Source organism: Seriola lalandi, unplaced genomic scaffold (assembly GCF_002814215.2).
Source record: "Seriola lalandi dorsalis isolate HSWRI2012SDOR001 ecotype SW California unplaced genomic scaffold, Sedor1 jcf7180002054325, whole genome shotgun sequence".
Taxonomy (NCBI): Eukaryota; Metazoa; Chordata; class Actinopteri; order Carangiformes; family Carangidae; genus Seriola; species Seriola lalandi.
Window position 1 is genome coordinate 864,704 of NW_019524878.1, and position 21,104 is coordinate 885,807.

The 21,104-nt window shown below is 38.8% G+C and overlaps 1 protein-coding gene across 1 annotated transcript in view; it reads left to right on the forward strand.

Moving 5' to 3' along the window:
• Nucleotides 1-21,104, forward strand: part of LOC111655566 (uncharacterized) — a 53,304-nt gene that overhangs the window by 15,937 nt on the left and 16,263 nt on the right. The window contains exons 11-13 of the mRNA XM_023407016.2: nt 16,426-16,527; nt 18,527-18,717; nt 20,142-20,254. Coding sequence (XP_023262784.1) covers nt 16,426-16,527; nt 18,527-18,717; nt 20,142-20,254 — 406 coding nt within the window. The remainder of the gene's footprint in view (nt 1-16,425; nt 16,528-18,526; nt 18,718-20,141; nt 20,255-21,104) is intronic.

Genomic DNA, 21,104 nt, shown 5'->3' on the forward strand with positions numbered 1-21,104 from the left:
AGAGAGAGAGAGAGAGAGAGAGAGAGAGAGAGAGAGAGGGCAGGGGGCAGGGGGCAAGGGGCAAGACTGCATCAAACTCTGTGCAATACTTTGGGAAAGCAATGACAACACAATATGATATCTGGATCAGGCACAAAGTACAAACTTAGTGACTTCATGTCTTGCACCTTTCATGCTTTTGCTTTCATTTCTATTTCAGATAAACACAACAGCTGAGGTAGATATGATCAAAGTGCAGGTTTTTGCACAACTTGGACAAAGAACTGAGAACATGCCCTGAGGGTATTGAAGATGGAGCAGATAGCCCATGTTGAAACAAGCAAGGTCAGGTTAAAATCAAAGGTCAAAATAAATTAGCCTATGTTCAGAGCTGGAGTGACCACATACACAAACAAACAGGTTACAAGAGAGGTGATGAAGAATGTTTCAAGGGTCAGAATCTGGAGTTTATGACCTACATAAACAGAAAAGTGTTCTCTTTGCAGCACTAGTGTTGGCACCCTAAGGATCGGTGCTAGGGGTCATGAACACACACATAGGTCACAGTTGAGTGACTCAAAAGCAGAGTATCCAAAATGAGAAGGTCTTTTTAAGTTCAGCTGAGGTTATACTTTCTGGACCTTGCAAGGCTTGTCACAGCTAAAAGCCTTTTAATCAATGGCCTCCGCATCAAAGTAAAGTGAACTTTGGAAGATAGAACAGTGTCTGAAATAGAATACTTTCAAGATGAAATAAATGACTTTCAACAACTTTGTAGGTATTTTTGATTGCTAACAAGTCACTAAACCTTAATATATCAAGTAATTATTGCATTGTAGATGTTACAGATTAATTTCCGTACATATTAACTTTCATGAAGGTAGGATTCATTTTAGGTAGGTCTACGTGAGAAACTGGCAACTGAGTGTATGTATTATGTTAATTAGATATTTTGATGCTGGTCATGTTGCATAAATTGAACCTGTGTTTGCATGACAACTTGTTATTACAACAAAAGTAATAGGATCTGCAAACTTTGCAATGCTACTAATATTTTTTTACGATAAAAGATGTTACCAATGGTAGAAATCCTGTATTTCACAAGCATGTCTCGCCCAATGTAGAGGTTAAATGGAGGTTGTAGAAAAATATGAGGGTCATCTTTACTATGGTCTTGTGGTCTGAGGCTGATGTGGAGGTTGGATTGCTTCTATTAGTCCCACAAGAATGTCACCTCCCTAACCTGGATAAGGATTCTTAGCTGTAGGCACTTAGCCTACTTATGACCCCTTAGTTGGGGCCTGCTTTCTAGTAAGCTTTGCTCTCTGTGTGAGTTTGTTGTAATCCTCCCTCCCTCTCCATCTCCATTTGTTTCTGCTGCTTGAAGTGGAATGCCACCTGCTTGATCAGCCCTGGTCTAATCCCCTATATCTCTTTAGATACCTCTCCTGTGAACATGACCTGTATCATCTAATTTGGCATACTGAAGCACAAGAAGGCCTTTAATTTTTATCACATATACAATATAGTTGGAGAGCCTTTGCCTCGCTCTGTATAAGCTGGAATTACCCGGTCGGGCCTCCAGCAGAATGAGAGGGTCAGGGGTTCTGTTTGTGTAGGTCTGTGAAGGTAAATTACCTGTTTCACTAACCTCTGTCTTTAACTCCTGTGGGACAGACAGGTCATAAGTTAAGCTTGTTTATCTACTATCCACCACCAATGAACTAGATATTTTTACCAAGTTCCTTTTTAACTTCCATTTGACTAGCAGGTTGCAGGAAGTGGAAATATGTGTGAAATATGATATGATACTGAAAAAATTAAGCAGAAGAATTTGTTCCATTATTCATCTTTCTCATGAAGCTTTTGTCACTTGATTGTTGACTTTCTGTCCAGTGGATTCAGAAAATATTCAGACCCCTTCACTTTTTTGCTCACGCTATTTTGTATTAGATTTCATTTTTTTTACTATTATTCTACAGGCAATAATCTATAATGGCAAAGTGAAAATGTCAAAATGAGATGTGTCTATAACATGATTGGAGTCGCCCTGTGGCAAATTGAATTGATTGGACATAGTTAAAAAAGGCACATAACTGTGTATATCAGGTCCAGCAATTTATGCTACATGTCAGGACAATGAAGTCAAGTCCTGAAGTACAAGGAACTCTCTGTACGGTGAGGCATAGATCAGGGCAAGGGTATAAAACCATTTGAGCTTTGAGTGCAAAGTGGCCTCAATAATTTTTGGAACCACTAGGACTCTTCCTAGAGCTGGATGTCCTGCCAAACTGAGTGACCGGGAAAGAGGGACCTTGTTCAGGGAGGTGAACAAGAATACAGCCAGAGAACAACAGTTTGCATGTCCTCATATTCCCTCATAAAATTAGAATCTGGTTAGGGATTCCGTACTTGTTTGCACATGCACTCCTTAATTAGATAAAATTAGGAGAAGAATGAATTATTTGTGATTTCTGTATAAATGTGCAAGATGATGGGATTAGAAGCCGCAGGTAAAGAGGAGATGGGAGGGTAAGGAGATAATCTTTTTAAAGGAAAAGAAAGGAAAGCAGTGTTGGCTCAGATCCTGCCAAGCCCCTGAATACTTTCCTCTAGGGTTGGACCCTGAAGGCTTTCCTGCCAGCCTGCCTTCCTGTGTGTGTGGTTGTGGGGGTGTGTGCGTGTGTGCGTGTGTGTGTGTGTGTGTGTGTGGGGTCACACACTCCAGCTCTTGCCTTATAGGTTTTCCAGCACTACCCTCTCTTCCTCTTGCCCCATTCTGCTGTTACACCCTGTGGAGCCCCTGTGGCTATTCTTGATCCTGTGTGTATTGTTATATAGTTGAGGTAAAAGGAGAAACGTTGTGTATATATGTGTGTGCTGTGTATATGTTTGTGTGCGAGCAAGAAAAAGAGGGAAACATGCTCTGTTTTGTGTTCATGCATGTGAATAAAGAGCTTTGTTTGTAATCTGAACTCAGCTCTCAAACTAAAGCAGAGGAGGTGTGATCTCAATAATTAATAGGATTTTCTTAATTATGTTTACTTCCATTAAAATCTGGGGCATAATTTGTTAAAGAGGTTATGATGATTTGCTACACTTAAATTAGCACTTTTCTAGCACACATTTTTTCTTTTGCATTTTTCATTGAATTTTCATCGAAAAAATAAAAAGGCAAGCATGCATAGGAAAGAAGACACATTTTTAAAAGTTAGAGACAGTGTGAGTGAATAGAGGAGATGACAATAAGTCAGAAATAGAATGACAAAGTGAGAAATAGATGTGAAGAAACTTTGTTTAAGATTTAAAGTGAAATAAAAAATTAAAAACAAAGGAAATTAATGAGAGGAAAAAGAAGTGGGACAAGTTCAGATCTAGTCAAATGCAAAGATTGAAATGGTGGCATGCATACAGCCATTCTCTAGAATCACACACGCAAAGAAATGTACACACCGACCCACAGAGAAGTTGCAGGGCTGGTCTGAAAGGCGGTCACAGAGGCCATCACCATAAACTGACACAATGAAATATTAAACTTGTGGAGTTTAAATTAGAAGCCCCAGTCTCTGTTTAGAGTCCTCATCATTTTAGTTTTGTCAGCTGTAATTGCAGGATAGAGATAGAGATCTGGCTGTTTTGGATCCTTTCTTGTGCTCCCACTCTCCTCCCCTACCCTCTATTTACCCCTCAGTCCTTCTCTCTGCCCTCTTTTCTGTTGTTTTTAAGCAGTTCTCCCTTTTTCTCTCTCCCACTCTTATTGTCTTAAGAGTGTTAAAACTGTGATGATGTCAGCAGATACCCTACCCAGTCTTGCATTATGCGTTATTATTGCGCAGAATCCAACTTCATGTACCCTAGCCCCTGGAGTCTGTGTTGGACCTTTGCCCTCTAGGAGTGAACTTTGACTTTGCAGCAGGCCTTAAGGGGCATTAGGAGGCAGGCTCTGAATGACAGGGTTTGGTAGGGGTCAAAACTCACAGGTCAGTGGGGATCAGGGGCAAACAGGCCCACTCCCTTCCATTATGCGCCTTTCCTCTGTGATGTCTCTCTTTCTCCAACATCCCTCCTTCCATCCCCATCCTATTTTCTCTTTTATTTAATTCCTTTTCTCTATACGCACCATTCAGCTCTTTGTCTTTTTTCTGTGCTTCAATTTCTCTATTTTTCTCATGGTCTTTGCTTGTATTTTAAATGTACAGATCAGGACTTTTTTTAAGCTGGAATCCTTAAGATCTTATTAATGGTTGATTGGGTTGATGGCGCCTGCCCCTGACTGTTCATTACTCTCTGCAATATTTATAACTGATCTGCTGTGAATGTCACTATTTCATAATAAAAGCCACCCTGCGTTGAAAGCATTTAATGTGAACTAGTATATCAGTGAGATAAAATGACAAACTGGGAGGCTGCGTGCATCGTTTCCTGTGAATCCCCTGTACATTTGAAGCCAATTTGAATCCAACTTTGGAAATGCAGCCACTAATGATGAAAACAACTTTGTGGAATGGTAATTACTGAATGTAAATACTTTGGCTGGCAGTTGTTTTAAAAAAGCACCAACCATGAATGATTTCATAAAAGTCCTAGGAAAACTAACTTAGTGCTGTAGTTTTCTTTTTAACACACTGTATGAAAAGTTCTGCGAGTTTCTTTCCACAAGAATCAAAAATGGTTTCCACTGACTTTTGATCTTTTTTCTCTAAAAATTCTCCATAATTTATTTTATCAGAAACCTAGATGTCAGTCCTAATATGTTGCTAACTTAAATTTGCAATCCTAACTTCTGCCCACTTCTGAACCTACTGCCTACTTTTCTGTCTTGTCTTTGCCCTTATGTTTTCCTCCTCATTTCTAAAATCCACATTTCCTCCCTGCTCCTTCTGTTCTGCTACCGATGCCCTGTGGTCTTCTCACACTTTAGCCATTGATTTACCAACACACTAAAGAGACTTTTAATTTCTTTGAGCTTTGTGTGTGTGGGTGAATTTTTGCACGTGCACTCCTTGTGTTTTTCTCCGATTGCCTTCAGACACAGGATTACTGTGTATTCCAATATTCCAACCACCAATTAATACCACACTCCTGTGAGCTTTTCCTGTCTGTCAGTTTCACACACATATTCAAGGCAACAAAGACTCAAAAACAAACAGCAGGAATGATTAAGTTGTTCTCTGCTACCTGAATAATGAAGACATAGATGAGATGTTGATCCCCTTGGGTGCTTAAGTATTGTATGAGTATGTGACCGTGGGTGTTTGACCGTAATTCTGTTTGTGTGTCTGCTGTTCCTGAGGACATGGGTGTTTGCAAGTGGTTTGAACAAAATAGCTTTGAATTCTTTAACATAATCATGAGTGATGATTGAGCTCTTTCATGGTCTGATTCTCGTGAGGCTAGATTAGATCATGTAAATAGCTGCTGGATTCATGATGGGACCTGAACAGTTTGAGGCTCTGCTTGGACCTAATGACTAATGGACTTCCCTATTTATATAATAATATTTTACTTTAAGGAGTATGTTACTATTGCTTATGATTATTATGAGTCTAACATTTAAATTGCATCGTCATCTGCATAAATGCATTACAGATACAGAGAAAGACATTATTGTGTTAAAAGAACACAGCTTTGTCTGGGGTCGAGCAGTGCCAATTAGTGCATTCACTCATTAAAAGGTAGGTAACTTCACTGGAGTGTATGTTCAAATCTCCACATTATTGGCCACAACTGATCCACAGAATGCATGCAGTCTCAGATCGCACACTCTTTTGTTTTTGAGGTCTTTCCCTTGAAGGTGTTTATATAAAATATACTGGCATTGTGAGTCTGTATCACAAAACATCAAACCCTCACAAACAGAGGTGGAGAGGGAATGAAGGTGCTGGGGTCTGAAAGGTAAAATTGCTGGTCCATCTCCCTTTAGTGACACAGGCTTTGTTGTTCAAATGATTCCAAAACAGTTTAACTAAAACCAAGAGAGGAGCTGCAAGAAAGAGTGACTCTGTTGTAAACTGAGGTATTTACATCACTAGACACCACTTTGATCCAATATATTACACGTTATATGTAGGTCTTGAAAAGTCGTTAAAAGCATTGCATTAACTTTCCTCAAAAGGCCTTTGAAGGTATTAAAAAGTCTTTAACTTAATTTCTAAAAGTCTTAAATCTCCTCTTTTGCCTGCTGCAGGCAGAAATGTTTGTTTGTGGGCTGTGTGGAGACTACATGTATAAACGAAAAGTAGGATTGTTGCGACAGTGGATTGTTGATGCAGCAGGCTGGTCGATCTTTTTTGTGGCGTTTTAGTTAGCAAGCGTGTGTGTGTGTGAGTGTAATTCCTGGCCATGTTTCTTTAACCTCTTTATCTACTTGTCTCCATCCGTTGGCCACTAAACTTTCTCCAACTCTAACCCTTCCCCTCCAACCGAATGCTAACTATTTTCTCACTATAACTCTGCAGATGGACACATGTGAACATGTGCCAGTGAAATTAGTTACAAGGCTTAGAGCATCCTGACGGTATTGCCCAAATCCTGGAAGGATCATGTAATAGACAGGGGTTAAAATGAGTGAGCTTTCTTCCCTGAATTGTTTTTCTGTGCAAGTGGACCACGGCCTCTCTGTGGAAATCCCCTTCCTCTCACTCATAATCTCTGCCTTCATATTTATCTTCCTTCTCTTTTGTCTTGATCCTCCCTTGTGTTTTTGCTCATGTTTACCCTTTCTGTCTTTTTGTCTTAGTATAGGCGAAATACATTGGTTCATCACCCTCAAACTGCTACATGAATATTATTTTAAATTAGACTCACAATCTACAGACCTGTTGTAATCTGAGTCACCGTGGCCTAATAAATACACAAATTATCTGTTATATCCATTAAACAAAAATCCAAACTTTAATTCTCGGAGAAGCAAACTAAGTTGTTCCTTCAGCCCAGTCACATCAAATAAAACATGCTGATTCATTCACCATTGTAATAGCCTTTATTTAACCTCTGTGAGTTTGGAGGAATCAGAACATGGTTGCTGAGGGCTTTGAACTGTAAACATCTTTGATGTTTAGCGATGAGTTAGACTGATAAAATGACTACATGTCCTCACCTCCTGCCTACATCCTAGATAAACCTTGTTAAGCCCAACTGAATAAGAAACAAACGCCTTTGTTCAGCGTCCAGCTCCACTAACACACACTAATAAAAAGCTGTAGCATTAGGTGTAGAAGCAGTGTTAGTATGCACAGACGAATAAGTTTCATTGCAGAGAATTCATGACTTTACTGAGATTTTTTATAATGAAAATTCTGGGTTGAAAACTAGAATTTAGAAAAGTAGAATAGATTGGAGAGTATAGGCTAGAATGAGTCTCTTCTCAACATTTGTGTTTTTGATGGTGCACATATTTGTGGATATTTGAGTGAGTGCCTGTCTGCTAAAGTGTGTGGACAACGTCATTATCTCACTCAAAGGAAATCCGACTAATCCCCCTTTAGTCAAGATATCAGTTTATCTCTAAATACATGAGACACCTGGGTATTATTGCACCATTTTTCTCAGAGGAAAAGTGAAACCCTTCCTTCTCGTCTCTTTCTCTGTCTCCTTCTAAGACTCTGTCTTTTATAAAGTCCTTTGTTTTTTCTGCACACTGTACCCTGCAGTTAAAAGTTAAACAGTCCTTTGTGTTGTGTGCCGGAAACTGGACATGGGATGACTGGAGGTTCATCGCAGTCCTTTGGCTAAAATAACAAATACCTTGACCAACTCTCATTGCTGTTCATTGTTCTGTGCTAAAGACCAACCAAGAGATCATGGTCTATAGTTTAACAGTGGTAAACTGCAGCAATAATGGCTCAGACATGTTTTCAGGTGTTAACAGAATCTGCCATCAGTGTGGTTGCTGTTCATGTCTTTCACTGACTTTGTTGATGTTCGTGTTTACATGCCTAAATGATGCTTTATGCTGTTGTGTTAATTGATTTTTTTGGCTGGACCAAAGCATTGGGGAGTTGTGTTACTTAATGAGGATGTCATAATGCCACAGTTTATTTTTAATCAAGCTAAATATGTAGCTGTTAGCTCTTTAAATTACTGTTGAATCAAAGTCATTGAAGCTACAAATCCAGCTGGTCTGTACAAACTTTCAGCTAACTTCAGCTCTGTGCAAACTTTGTTGGGTAAATCATGTTCATCTGGTGAACATGAAACTAACCTTAGCCTATAATTTACTAGCTAACTAAATGTGTACTTTTCCAACTTGTAAACACTCCCTTGTAACTCATTTCCTGACATTGAGACATAGTTCAGATGAAGTCTTAAACATTGGGTCAGTCATTAAATATATGGCATATTCTGTATGACGCGATGCCTCTCCTCATTTTGCGCTTTACATGAAGTTTCATAAAAGTGTAATCTCTTTTAACTGAGTCATGGGCCTGCTGTATTTTCACTTCCATAGTATTCACTCAAATCAGGCTAGATTGGTTACTAATATTGTTTTTTTTGCCCTGCAGAGGTGTCCTCTTTTTTAGGTCAAGCTGGTGCCAGTCCTGACAAAACAAATCTGATCTCAGTCCATATAACCTAAGGTCAGCATGATGAAACTTCTATGGTGTTTATTCCATTGAAGAACACATCAAAAAACGCTAATAGACGCATCAGTCTAAATTGTGGTTTGCCCTCGGGTTATTATGTTATGCAAGGTTTTCCAATCTCAAGAACTGCTGCCTAACATCTTTTGTCCTTACTCCTATAAAACCTGATGTTTCCTGGCTTGTCTTTTGTTTTCAGCTCAGATTACATTTCCAGTTTATTACAGTTTCTTCTGGAGAGCAAAGCAGGTCTCATTTTCAGTTGTCACATTTGAGTTACAAACACATCTGGTGTGGATACAAATTGTATCTTTTTTTTCTCTGTTCCTGGTTGTTAGGTATTCAGCTAATGTATAAGCAGAATGTTTCAATTTGTCTCCATCTTTATCTTCCCCTTTTCTTTCTCTTTTTTTTTTTTTTTCCATACCTCAAGAGATTTTCTTTGTCGATTACTTAGTTTTTTCTGTCTAATTTTCCCCCTGTGTAAATAATCAGCACTTCAAAGCTGCCACTGAGCAGTGTCAGTGAGCTCCCAGGCTACAGGATCTGCTGAGGCCAGCCTTACATTAGAGCTTATTCAATCCCAACTACAGGTGTGCTGCCCCGCCAACTCCCAGAGGACAGCAGACGCTTCAAATACACCAAAACACAACCTTCAAAAGGCTGTGTGTCATCAGCATTAATTCCTGAACACTGAGGAATCAGCAGAGTACTCTGTTATCTGAACCTGACTTTGACAGAGGGAGGGAGAGAGAGAGAGAGATGGGGAAAGAGAGGCAGAGAGAGAGAGTGGGCAGTAAAACACACACTGTCTATATACATACCTTCTCATTATTTCCCTGAGTCATAGAGGAACTCCGGAGCTGAGCTCACCAACACCAGCATTCTCAACCGTTTGAGTGTGCGAGTTGTGATTTTGACCATATGTTTTAATTTAATGGCTTCATGTTACCACCTCGCTGCGTTTGTGTCATGTAATTTGTTTTCATATATTTGTGTGTATGTTTGTGGGTTATGCCTGCTGGGTGTGACTTAAAACAGACTTTGAGGCCAACAGTTATACCTACAATTACAGCTTAGACTGACACAGACTCGAACCTGATCCTCTGTTATGAATGAGTGAAATATAGTATTTAGGGAGTACATAATAGACCATGTCCTTGTGATGACCTGCTTGCAGTTGATTACATAGTGTATTGATGAGATATAGTCAGTTCATATTTTTCATGTTTGAGGTTCAAGGTTTTATTGTTTATCATTTGTGCATATGTACAGTATGTCATACACTTCGGGTCAAAAGCTTTGGAACATCCCCATTTTTCTAGTTTTATTGAAATTTGCAGTTCAGATCCAGTGAATAACCTAAACTCTTACAAAGCTTAAAAAAGGTTTAGTTAGTTAGTAGGTAAACAGGCCTTTTTCGGTGATTAAGAAAATTGTTTCACTTCTAGCTGTCTACTGGAAGTAAATGAAGCCTTCAAAGTTATTGCAAACACTTCATTATTGCTGATGAAAGTGTCAGAAACTGCCGGTACTCAGTGTAATGGTTGACTGTCCCTTCACTTCCCTGTGACTACTCACGTGTATCTCAGCCACAAATTTTGTTGTTTGGTGCTTTGAGCTAAGTGCAAACACTAGCAATGACAATGATAATCTTAGATTTGTTCAGTGATTTGCAGTTATAATGTTTACCATGTTTACCTTTAGTTTAGCATGCTGACATTTGCTAATTAGAGTTTAAAATAAAGTTCAGCTGAGGCTGATGGGAATGTGATTCATTTTGCAGATATTTGATCATAAACCAAAGTACTGGACAAATTTTAGTTGTGGCGCTAAGCTTAAAAGGAATCACAAAAGTTATTTTAATCCAACCATCTAATTGTAGCTGTGACATTTTACAATATCAGTCTGGACCACTTATGTCCAGTCAACCAACCAACCGACCAACACTGCCGGTGCTAGCTCAGCTAAAACTTACAATACAACTCTTTTAAGCTCTTATAACTCATCTTTATATATTATTATGTAGGATATTAAGTCTCATCCACAGTTGCCTTCTGAATTAGTCCAGGTGATGTTGTATTGTCAATGGCTTTGCCAAGATTTCTTCAGCCCTGTAATTACTGCAATGTATGAGAACGGCGTGTGTGTGTATATTTGTCTGCACAGTATGTGTGTGTTTTAGCATCTGTCATTATAGCATTAGTGTAAATCTCTATTTTGGCTGCAGCTGTTTAAAGTGAGAGGCTGTGGCTCATCTTTGGTAGACTTTGGTAGTCTGACAGCTCTGAGTGTGAAAGACTGATACATTAATCTGTTAATAATTCCAAATATATCATTAGAACTGAATTATGGTCAGATCGTCATCTAAGTTACAATTATGAACAAACGCAACCTATTTTAATTAACAACGTAAATTATTGTTGCTGTTGTCCAGATAGAATACATTATTCAAACATTCACAGTGTAGCTTAGAGTATGTGAACCCTTGGCTAATTACATCAACAAATTAATTAATAATTGTTGAATTGTTTAGGAAGAACGTGCAACACTTCGTATCAACATGAAAACATCACCTGGTGGTGAAGTACAGTGGAGGGAGTTTCGTGATTTGGGGCTTTGCTGCCTTTGGGCCTGGACAGCTTGCCATCATTGAGGGGAAAATGAATTCCAAAGTTTATGGAGGCATCTCATAGGATAATAATCAGGGTGGCTGTTCACCTGCTGAGCACAGATTTTATTCCAATAGCAAAGCAATGGAATGACCTCAAGAGTAATGTAAAGACAGCCTAAGAATATGGCAGAGCTCCATTGTGAGGGTTTAATTGGTGTTCACTGAAGACACAAATGATTATAATTTTGTGTTATTATCTTAAGGACATTGTGTTTATCTGTGCTTGTGCCATAGATGACGATCAGATCACATTTTATTACCAGCTAATGCAGGAAAAACAGTTTTTTCCAAAGGGTTCACAGATTTTCTTGCCACTGTGTTTCACCTATAACATTAATTTAAAAGGCTGGATAGTTATATTTTGCCCTTCTACCCAGTAAAGTAGTGTTACTTGATCTTCTCACTTAATGCTGCAGAACAAGCTATGCTACAACAAGCTGCTGTTTGTTTGGAATGTAAAGGCCAGGCTGGTTATGTTACAATGGTAGCAATTAAGGCTGAACAGGATCCAAGATTCATTAATTTGGTGTACTTTCTTTTATTCTAAGCCAATTTCTGTTATATTGTAATGAGTTTAAATAACTTGTTTAATTAAATATTTATGTGACTTTTCAAAGTAAAGAAGACCATTTCAAAAGCCAGTAAACTGTGAAGTAGAGCGTGAAAAAAATGTCTTCAGCCTGGCAAGATTTGGCAGTTTTAACTCACAACAACTCTGGGCGTAGTATTTGACACTACAGTAAGTTAAAAGGAACATTATGCTCATTTTCAGCTTCATATTCTTATTTGGGGGGTCTGTGCTGTCTCTAGGTCATCACTTGACTGAAGCACGACACCCACCCAGTGATTGCTTACTTCTCTGATTGTCTCTCATGCTGTGAGGAGAGTCTGGTGAGTCCAGGAACACCTCATCAAACATAAGCTTCATCAGGTCACTCAGATAACATGTAAAACATGGCAGATTGAGTGTAAGATGTACAGTATATTATACTGTTTCATTAGGGCCATCTAGGTACAACTGCAGATAAAATTGAATTGAATGAAGAAGCATCTATTTAACAGGTTGTGTGGGCTACTGAAAATAAGCCGCAAAGAAAAAAGGTTTTAGTGACGTACTTGGTTTGAGGTTCTGAATCACCATTCTGAACCAATAAAATTGGAGCTGTCTGCCCTTGAGTAGCAGCATAATCGATAGTCCTGACCAGCAGGCAGGGGAGCAGAGGTTTCTGAACCCAGTCACCTTGGTGAAATGCAAAGTCCAGACAAAAATGCACTGCTGTATGAGGCCCATAAGATACAAATCATACATCATCAAATGGTGTCTAATGATACCTTGCATTCCAAAACAGTCATATGTCAGAGGGTCCAGAAAGTAGAAACATTTTTTTGGACAAAGCCTTCACAGCAGAGTGAAACCTGTGCCTTTGTCTTGTGATGAAAATCTTGTGAGCTGGATAAAGGAGTTTTCAGAAGACACTTGATGTCTTAAGCAGAAGTATTTGTTGTTGCTTGATGCACTAAGAAGAGACGTTAACAGGTTAACTAGTGTAATGTAATGGAAAGGGTGTATATAAGTCCACATGTTCTACCTGGCTCAATATTTCCAATAAGGCTATTCTGTATCTTTCACATGTTTGAAACTTTTATTTGATATTTAAATGTAATCTCATGTCTTACTGAACTCACGTTGACGATCATCTTTGACTTTTGTCCTCATAAGGACAATGCATACTATCTGTCCCTGGGACACTAAGGCGCCTCTAAATCTCCCTCAAATGTTTACATCTTCCAACACTTGTTATCAATAACAGCTTTTCTGTAACCTTGGTTACTATGGCTACTGCTGATGGGAGTGGAGCAGCTGTACACTCACTAGACTAGAGATAAACCCTTGGTGACCTGTGACTGACCTTGTGTGTAGAAGAAATTCCTTCACACGTCTTATAGGGAGCATTTTAACATACGTTGTTAGTGTTTAACATCCAACATGACAACAATATACAAATGAGAAAATCACAAAAAGTCCCCTTTAGATACTTAGACCCAGAGGAATGGTAAAAGATTTTGAAATCGCTCAGGTCACAGAGATTTTATATTCTAGAATCCAACTTCAGAATTTGAAATCAGCAGTGCATTACAGACTGCTCTAACTACTAAAATTTCTGTTTGTATCTCTTACCTGCAAATACCTCTTTATCTGTACAGACTCAGTGGTCTAACCACTAGCCACATTCCCACTAAATTTAAAATTTTAACTGTCCTTGAACTCGTCCGTCAAACTTGTTAGCGACACAGAATTTGCCATGGCTCTTTAAAAAGTCTTCTCTTCTCTTACTTGTGGTCTCTGCTGTGGGTCTATTCAAGCTCTTCAGACTACTCATTCAAAGGGCAGAACCCTTTTTACCCCATTTGCCTCTCCAGTTACAATTATGGGTAAAAGGTGCCAAACATCTTGTATTAGCCTTTTAGGGTAGGGTAGGTCAATAAGACAAATACATAGGTTGAGGGTTAAATCCAAGTAACTGCCTTTCTACTGTATTACTAGCTAATCATCATTCATGAAATATTTTTTAAAATGATATATTATTTTAAAGATAAATAAGTTTTCTAAAGATATATAAAGATTATTATTGGTTAGCATGCTCAGAGCAAGAATGTGGTTTCAGATCCACTGGCTCCAGGGTGTACCTATCTACCACCCAATACATCCTGTGATAGTCCTCAGCCCCTCGTGAACTTGCACTGGTCAAGGGCTATACAAAATTCATAAATAATTATTAAATTTTATCAGATAGCTAACTTGTTATGCACACTGTGCAATGTAGTTTCCCAAAAGCACTTTAAAAGCTGTATTGACTCTGTGTGAGAATGAAACTCTGACTGCTGGGTGGCAGCTCCAGAAAGGGTAGAAATACCTCCACAAAGCCAGTAAATCACACACACACTCATTCAGACCTTCTCATTACAACCCTGAGTCATACAGACACTGTGCAGGTGAGCTAACCAGTGTTAATGCATCTGTGTGTGTGTGTGTGTGTGTGTGTGTGTGTGTGTGTGTGTGTGTGTGTGTGTGTGTGTGTGTGTGTATGTGTGTATATTGAATATATTGGCTCTGTGAAAACATTCGTCTTTGAAGATTTTTCAGTTTGTTTATGTAACTTTTTACTGCTTTTTAACATCTACTAAATAAAAAAAAAGAAGAAGAAATATTACAATGTGTCAGCTCATTATAATTATGGCTGATTATATTCTTAATACAGAGTCTTAGAGTCCATTAGTTGAACCTCAGAACATACAGCAAAACTATATTATGAAAGTAATATTTAATGAATTGTCTGACTTTTTAACCAATCTTCTAAAAGAAGGGTGGAATTGCTAAAAGAGGCAGGTTTTCCGCAGGGTGTTAAAAAGTATTAAAAACAAATTACATCAATCAATAAAAAGGTAATAAATCAAACAGAATTTGTATGCCAAGGGTTTGCTGAATTGGTTGTGTGCGTGTCTGTGTGAGAGCCTATAACTGTTATTACTTTTGATAAATCTTGCCTTTGGGTCAGTCACTCAATTTATTGTCTTGAGCTTTGTTCCCTCCCAGCCTGTTTGACTTCTGTTGTATTGACACAGTGGTCCATAGTAGTTATTACAGACTAAGAAGGTTTAGTTTCGCAATCTCAAAATTGATTTATAGTAAATGTTGAGGTCTCAAAATATATTGAAAGGGTCTTAAAGGCTATTGCATTTAACTTCAGGATTCTTGCATATACCCTGAGAGGGTTACATTTGGACATAAACAGAGTCTACAGGTGATGTCAGACACACAAAACCTGACTAATTTCCCACCTTAAAAAAGAGTGGATGAGCTAATGCCATATGTTCCTATCCAGTTAGCCCTTGGGTGGCTAAGAGGAGACATGCTGTGACTAGTCAGTGTTTTGAAGTTGGCATTTGGCTGTGGAAGGGAACCTCTCCTTAACCGATGTCTGACAGTGATTGAGATAGGTTGGGGGGGGGGGGCATGAGAGAGCCATGGGCTATAGGAGGCGGGAGGGTGTGTCTGGGAAATTGAGTTGTTTTAACATCAAAGATAACCCTTCTCAGGACTCTACAAAAACCTCACGCTAAGCCGGGAGACGCACTTTATCACTGGCTCTTCCTGTTTGGTGGAAGCCTTTTCCTTGAAGCTTGTGTTGAATACTGATATACACTAGAAGAATTAGAAGTCAGCATCACCTGCCCCCCAGAATGACTAAACCCACACAGCCTTACTCAAGAACAGTGAAAAATTTAATAATTTAAAAAAACTGGACCAGAGGCTTTTTGAAAATAATTGATTTTGATGGTGTGAGCTCTGGTTCAGTCACTGACTGGTTACTGACTTGAGGAACACAAATGGCAGGGAGTTAAGAGCCTAACTGTGACACAAAAAAAAAAACAATTATGGAATGTAATTCAAAAGATGGCGTTATGCAAGAAGGTGCAATAGAATGATTATTGTGTGTAAGAACAGGTAATTAGAATCATTACCTTCTAAAGAGGTGCTGGTAGGTGGATTTTGTCAGCTTTGGACAGTGTGTGTGAGTGCCAGGCTAGCTTTTATCACTTTCCAGTCTTTATGCTAAGCTGAGCTAAGTTAACCAACTGCTTGCTCTCGACAGACAGACAGATGTGAGAGCGGTATCAATCTTTTCATCTAACTATGTGATAATATTGACACTATAGTATCACTCTGTGCATAATTTTTGCACCTGTTTTGTATGTTTGTATAATTGGTCCCTGTTTTGTTCATGTATGTGGGTGATGTGTGTTACATTCCTGCCAATGGCTTCATATTATTTCACAGGTAGACAGGAGGAAGTGACTAAGATTTGCAGTAGTGAAGCCAGTAAAAAAATATCTTAAAAAATAGGTTTTGCAAATGCTTTATTATTATCACATTGTTGGGTTGGGTTAGGGTTAATACACACATTTAGTGAGTAACACTAAATATAAACATAACTTTTGTTCATTGTTTAAGAAAAGTACACAGAGCATTTTTAAGTGAATTGATTAAAAAAATATTTTATTCATGTGTTCATTAGCGCATGTTTCTACAGAAGACAGGCTCCAACTGCAATTGAGCTATTGCTCTTGCACACGTAAGAGTGTAAACCATATTATTGTGTATTGAATTTTGGATGGTTTCCTTTTTAGAACAGTGTGAAAAGCAGAAGGACACACTTTCCAGCCAAATCAGAGGTAAAGAGGAAGAAAATGTATCAGCACCATCAGAAGGAGAAAAAAATACTGAGAAAGGTGAGTTTGTCTATCATATGCTTCTCTATGGGTGCATTTGCATTTGCTCTGTTTTAAATGTGTGTTATTACAACATTAGTCTACACAACAGGTCTAAACCGCTCATATCCATATCCATCTTAGCCTGACTGGTGAATGATCCCAGCTAATAGAGATAAAAAGCTGTCACTGGTACTAAATCAATTCAGCAGGTTCAGCATAGGGCAGTCTTTAAAGAAAAGTACAAACCTGACTAACAGTAGAATTAAATCATAATTCAGTTACAAAATATTCTTTGGTAATCTTTGAGCTAAACTGTATGTAATTGGGTAACTTAAGACCTTGTTAACAATATGTTAACCGGACGGAAGTGCAGTTCTGTTGTACAACAAGCGCAGGCTTCCAGTTTTGCCAGTACACTGAGTACACCACTTGCCCAAACATACTAAATACCTTCTGCAGAGTTGCCCCAAGTCAAAGAATTTTTGTTAGAACAAGACTGTTGCTCTTTTATCACTGTTGCCAAATTAAACGAATTCTGTCACGTAAAGAAAGGATAGCCAGCTGTGCTCTATTTTTAAACCAGGTAAGTCAATTAAGTGAAATGCCTGTTTATACAGATCATTCTGATTTAGCCACATTTGCTGTGCTGGCACTGTGCATGTGCTTTGTTCTCTTCAAAATAGAAAGTCCATGTTAAAATGGTAAAAATATTTTTTAACCATAATATTGGCCTGGTTCTTGGGATGGTCAGATGGCCCACCACCTTAGTCAAGGCTGAAGTATTATAACAGTTTGATGGATTGCCATGAAATCTTGTACAGATATTTATGGTACCCAGAGGATGAAGCCTAATAAATTCACTCAAATATATCACTTATTCTTATACATATTCTTATATGACTTATTCTTCACCATAACATTTTGTACATATATATATGTTATCAAGAGGATGAATCCAACTTTAGACTCTGATGATCCTCTGACTTTTCCACTAGCGGCACCATGAGTTTGATATTATACTTTTCAATAAGAATTCTTGACAACTAATGGATGGATTGCCCTGAAATTTGGTTTAGCCATTCATGTTCCATTCATGAATAATACATTTGGTGATCCTCTGACTTTTTATCTAGTGTCATCAGCAGGTCAACATTTCAGTTTGTGACCAAATGCAAACAAAAGTGCTGAACATGGTAACCATTATACCTGCTAAGCATCAGCATGTTAGCATGGTTGCTCTCTACATTAGAGTTTACCCCGAAGTCCTGTTGTGCCTAAGTAAAGCCTCACAGAGCCGCTAGCATGGCTGTAGAATCTTGTTCTCTTGCAAATGTATTTTGATATGCTGGTGTTATTTTGACAATTTTCTTTCATAGGTTACCCCTACGATGATGCTGAGAGTTGCCAGAAAACGTTATGTTGTTAAATCAAGTTAGATTGAAGTTAGATTTCCCTTCATGTTCTTAAATGGGACAGCATATTACTTCTCCTTCCAATACACAATACATAGTAAATCACTGTTTAAATCTCATGCACTGCTTGTGTTATAAACATGAGATATGGCTTCAGTGTCTGTGTCTGTGATCGTATGCATGAGTGTGCTTGCACACAAACACAGACACTACATTGTATAAGTGGGTCTTTGTGTTCACAGCTTGCCTAAGCAGGCAGATTCTGCCCCCTGAGTAAATATGGTGAGCCACTGATAACATTCATTTGTGTATAACAAGGACACATTCACACAGCAAAATGCACGTACACACACACACACACACACGCAAGCATTTCAATAGGGGTATGCCTGTAATGGAATGATAACTTATTTTGGTACTCCAACATGCGCCAGAGTATCATCACAGGGTTTTCCCCAGGATTTTGTAATTGAGTGGTGCTCAGGCCTTGAATGTCTACATAAAGAGAACGTGATTATAATAAGTTGGAGTATTTGCATTTTTATACCACCTTAAATGTCATTCTCCATAAAAAAGATATTGAATCATTGTTTTTCTACCTGCAGACACAGTTGCAGGGGCTAAAAGTGTCCTGACTCGGGTGATGCGTCTGGCCCAGCGGTACCTGTTAGACCCAATGGGCCGTCAGAGGGCTGAAGAGAAGATTTCACAAACACAAGCCAAGCCCAGACAGCGTAGTCCTGCACCTGGACGAGTTTTCAGGAGTCGGACCTCAGCTTCACTGACACAAGCTCAGGTAAAGATTGACTTGTTAGTGCAGCAGTATTCTGTAAAAGCAGGCCTCTGTTGTTGGGCTGTAGCAACAGTTGGCATTTTTACTAGCCACAACAACTCGTCCAAAAGATCAAATGGCCAACAATGAACCTCTCGAAAACATGCACCTAAATGAGCACCACATGACCAATTATTCTTTTCATTGCATTGGTTTGAGTTCATTCTGATCCATCACTAATTTAATTTAAAAGTTATTTTGTTGTAGTTTTTTGTCTTCATGGCTTGAGGTTACGTACATATTTCATTTATTGGAAAGCCATAAAAATCAATAATGTTTTAAGACCAGATTTAAACGAGCTGACTGTTTTAGCAGACCTCATGTAGTCAGGAAGCTTGTTCCACAGGTGGGGAGCAGATGAATGAAAACACGAGTCGTCTCTTCCAAGATGACAATCCCCTCCTCCATAGGGCTTGAGGGCTCACTGAATGGTTTGAGAAGTATGAAAATGATGTGAATCATATGGTACGGCCTTCACAATCGCCAGATCGCAACCCAATTGAACATCTATGAGGACACTCTCGACCACCATCATCAAAACACCAAATGAGGTGATTTGTTTTGGAAGAGCATCGTGATCGTCCCTCCAGTATAGTTCAGAGACTTTTAGAATCAATGCCAAGGAGCATTGAAGCTGTTCTGGTGGTACATAATGGTCTAATACTTTACTAAGACACTTTTTGTTGGTTTTTCCTTCAATTTGTTGCCCATCTATATGTGTCAAGTCTCTGTGTTATGATTCTGAGAAGGAGTAAATAGCCACCTTAACTGGCTCCATTGTCACTGTCACTGCTACTGTTGCAACTGCTGAGTGTGTGGATAAATGAGCCAAATCAGTGGGGAAAACACTAACTAACTTCCGTCATGCCTCCCCTTCAACTCTGCTGTCTTACTCTGACTAAAGCAAGGAGGTTCGGTTTGGGAAAAGATGGTGCAAACTTTAATCCAGATATTTTCTCCTCTTTTGTGTTTTTCCTTTTCACATTTCTAATTTTACTCCCCTTCCATCATCATATTCTGGCAGTATGTAAATATCAGTATAATTTCTGGGCCCACATTAAAAAAAACTAAAGAGCAAATAAAGAAATGCAGTGTGCTATTTTCTTTTCAAGAGAAATAAGTGGGATTGAAAGTAAGCCTCTTATGTATACCTCCAATTTGCCATCACACACACTGGGTTAAATCCAAAAAGTGATTAAAACACATCCTTTCAGCGACCCCTCATTGATGCTGGTTAATCACACAAACTAAGGAGAGTGGTGACTGTGAAACAAGACACACCTCTTCACTATGATCGAGCATCCAGTCATCTGGGTTCTAGTCACATAGAAATCTGCCTTTGCTCTCATCCAGGTGCTTCACCTTCCCTGTGTTTCCTCCACCTTCAGATCAGATCCAGGAGGCAGAGCCAGCAGAAAGGCAGAGCCCAGCAGCCGGTAGGGCAGGGGAATAGTGGTGATGTCACTGTGACAGATACAGCTGGTTGTGGGAAATCTGACAGGTGAGGACAAAGGTTAAACTTGGCAAACAAAACATGGCATTCCTTTACTCATGCATTTTTCCTTACAGATTACTCAAGTATTTTGTCTCCTAGTGTAAAAACCATAGGATATATAGGAACATCAGCCTGAAGGATCTCTGTGAGGGCATTTGTTACCACTGAGTAGAAAGAGTTTTCTGCAGGGCATTCCCACAGAAAGTGTATCACTCTACCTCTTCTTTTTATGGGGCTTATTCAATAAACTTCTCTTTCATCATTTAGGGAATTTGCTCCTACCATATTAGAGATTTTCCTCATATGTACTTGAAAGCACATATGCAAACAAATGAGCTCGCACATGCAAAACAATTAACAATACATAATATGGCACACACGTATTTGAACCTGCCTGTCCAAAAGTGCCTGTTTTAGCTTGTCTATTTTCATGCAAATATAACGTAAATGCATAAAATGAAAAAGTGGGAAAGATAAGTTATTTTACTCTTGCCCTGTTCCTTACATCCTGTTTGTCACATTTTGTTTGCCCACCTCATTCACCTCACATGTATCTATATATCGGTTTAAGCACACATAGTTACATTCTTTACTCTGTGTGACAAATTAATCTTCTGCTGAATTCATTTATATACCAGCTGAAAGCTTTGCTTTTTCATGATGTCTTCAGGTATTGATTCTTTGCAACAAAACCAGCTGGTCTTCCAGCAGCACATAGAATTTCATAATAGTCTCCTAATCCTCTCATTGTAATGTTGCTTTTTCCTCTGACAAGCACACTGTTGCAAACAAAAGACTTGTGTGTGTGTGTGTGTGTGTGTGTGTGTGTGTGTGCGTGCGTGCGTGTGTGTGTGTG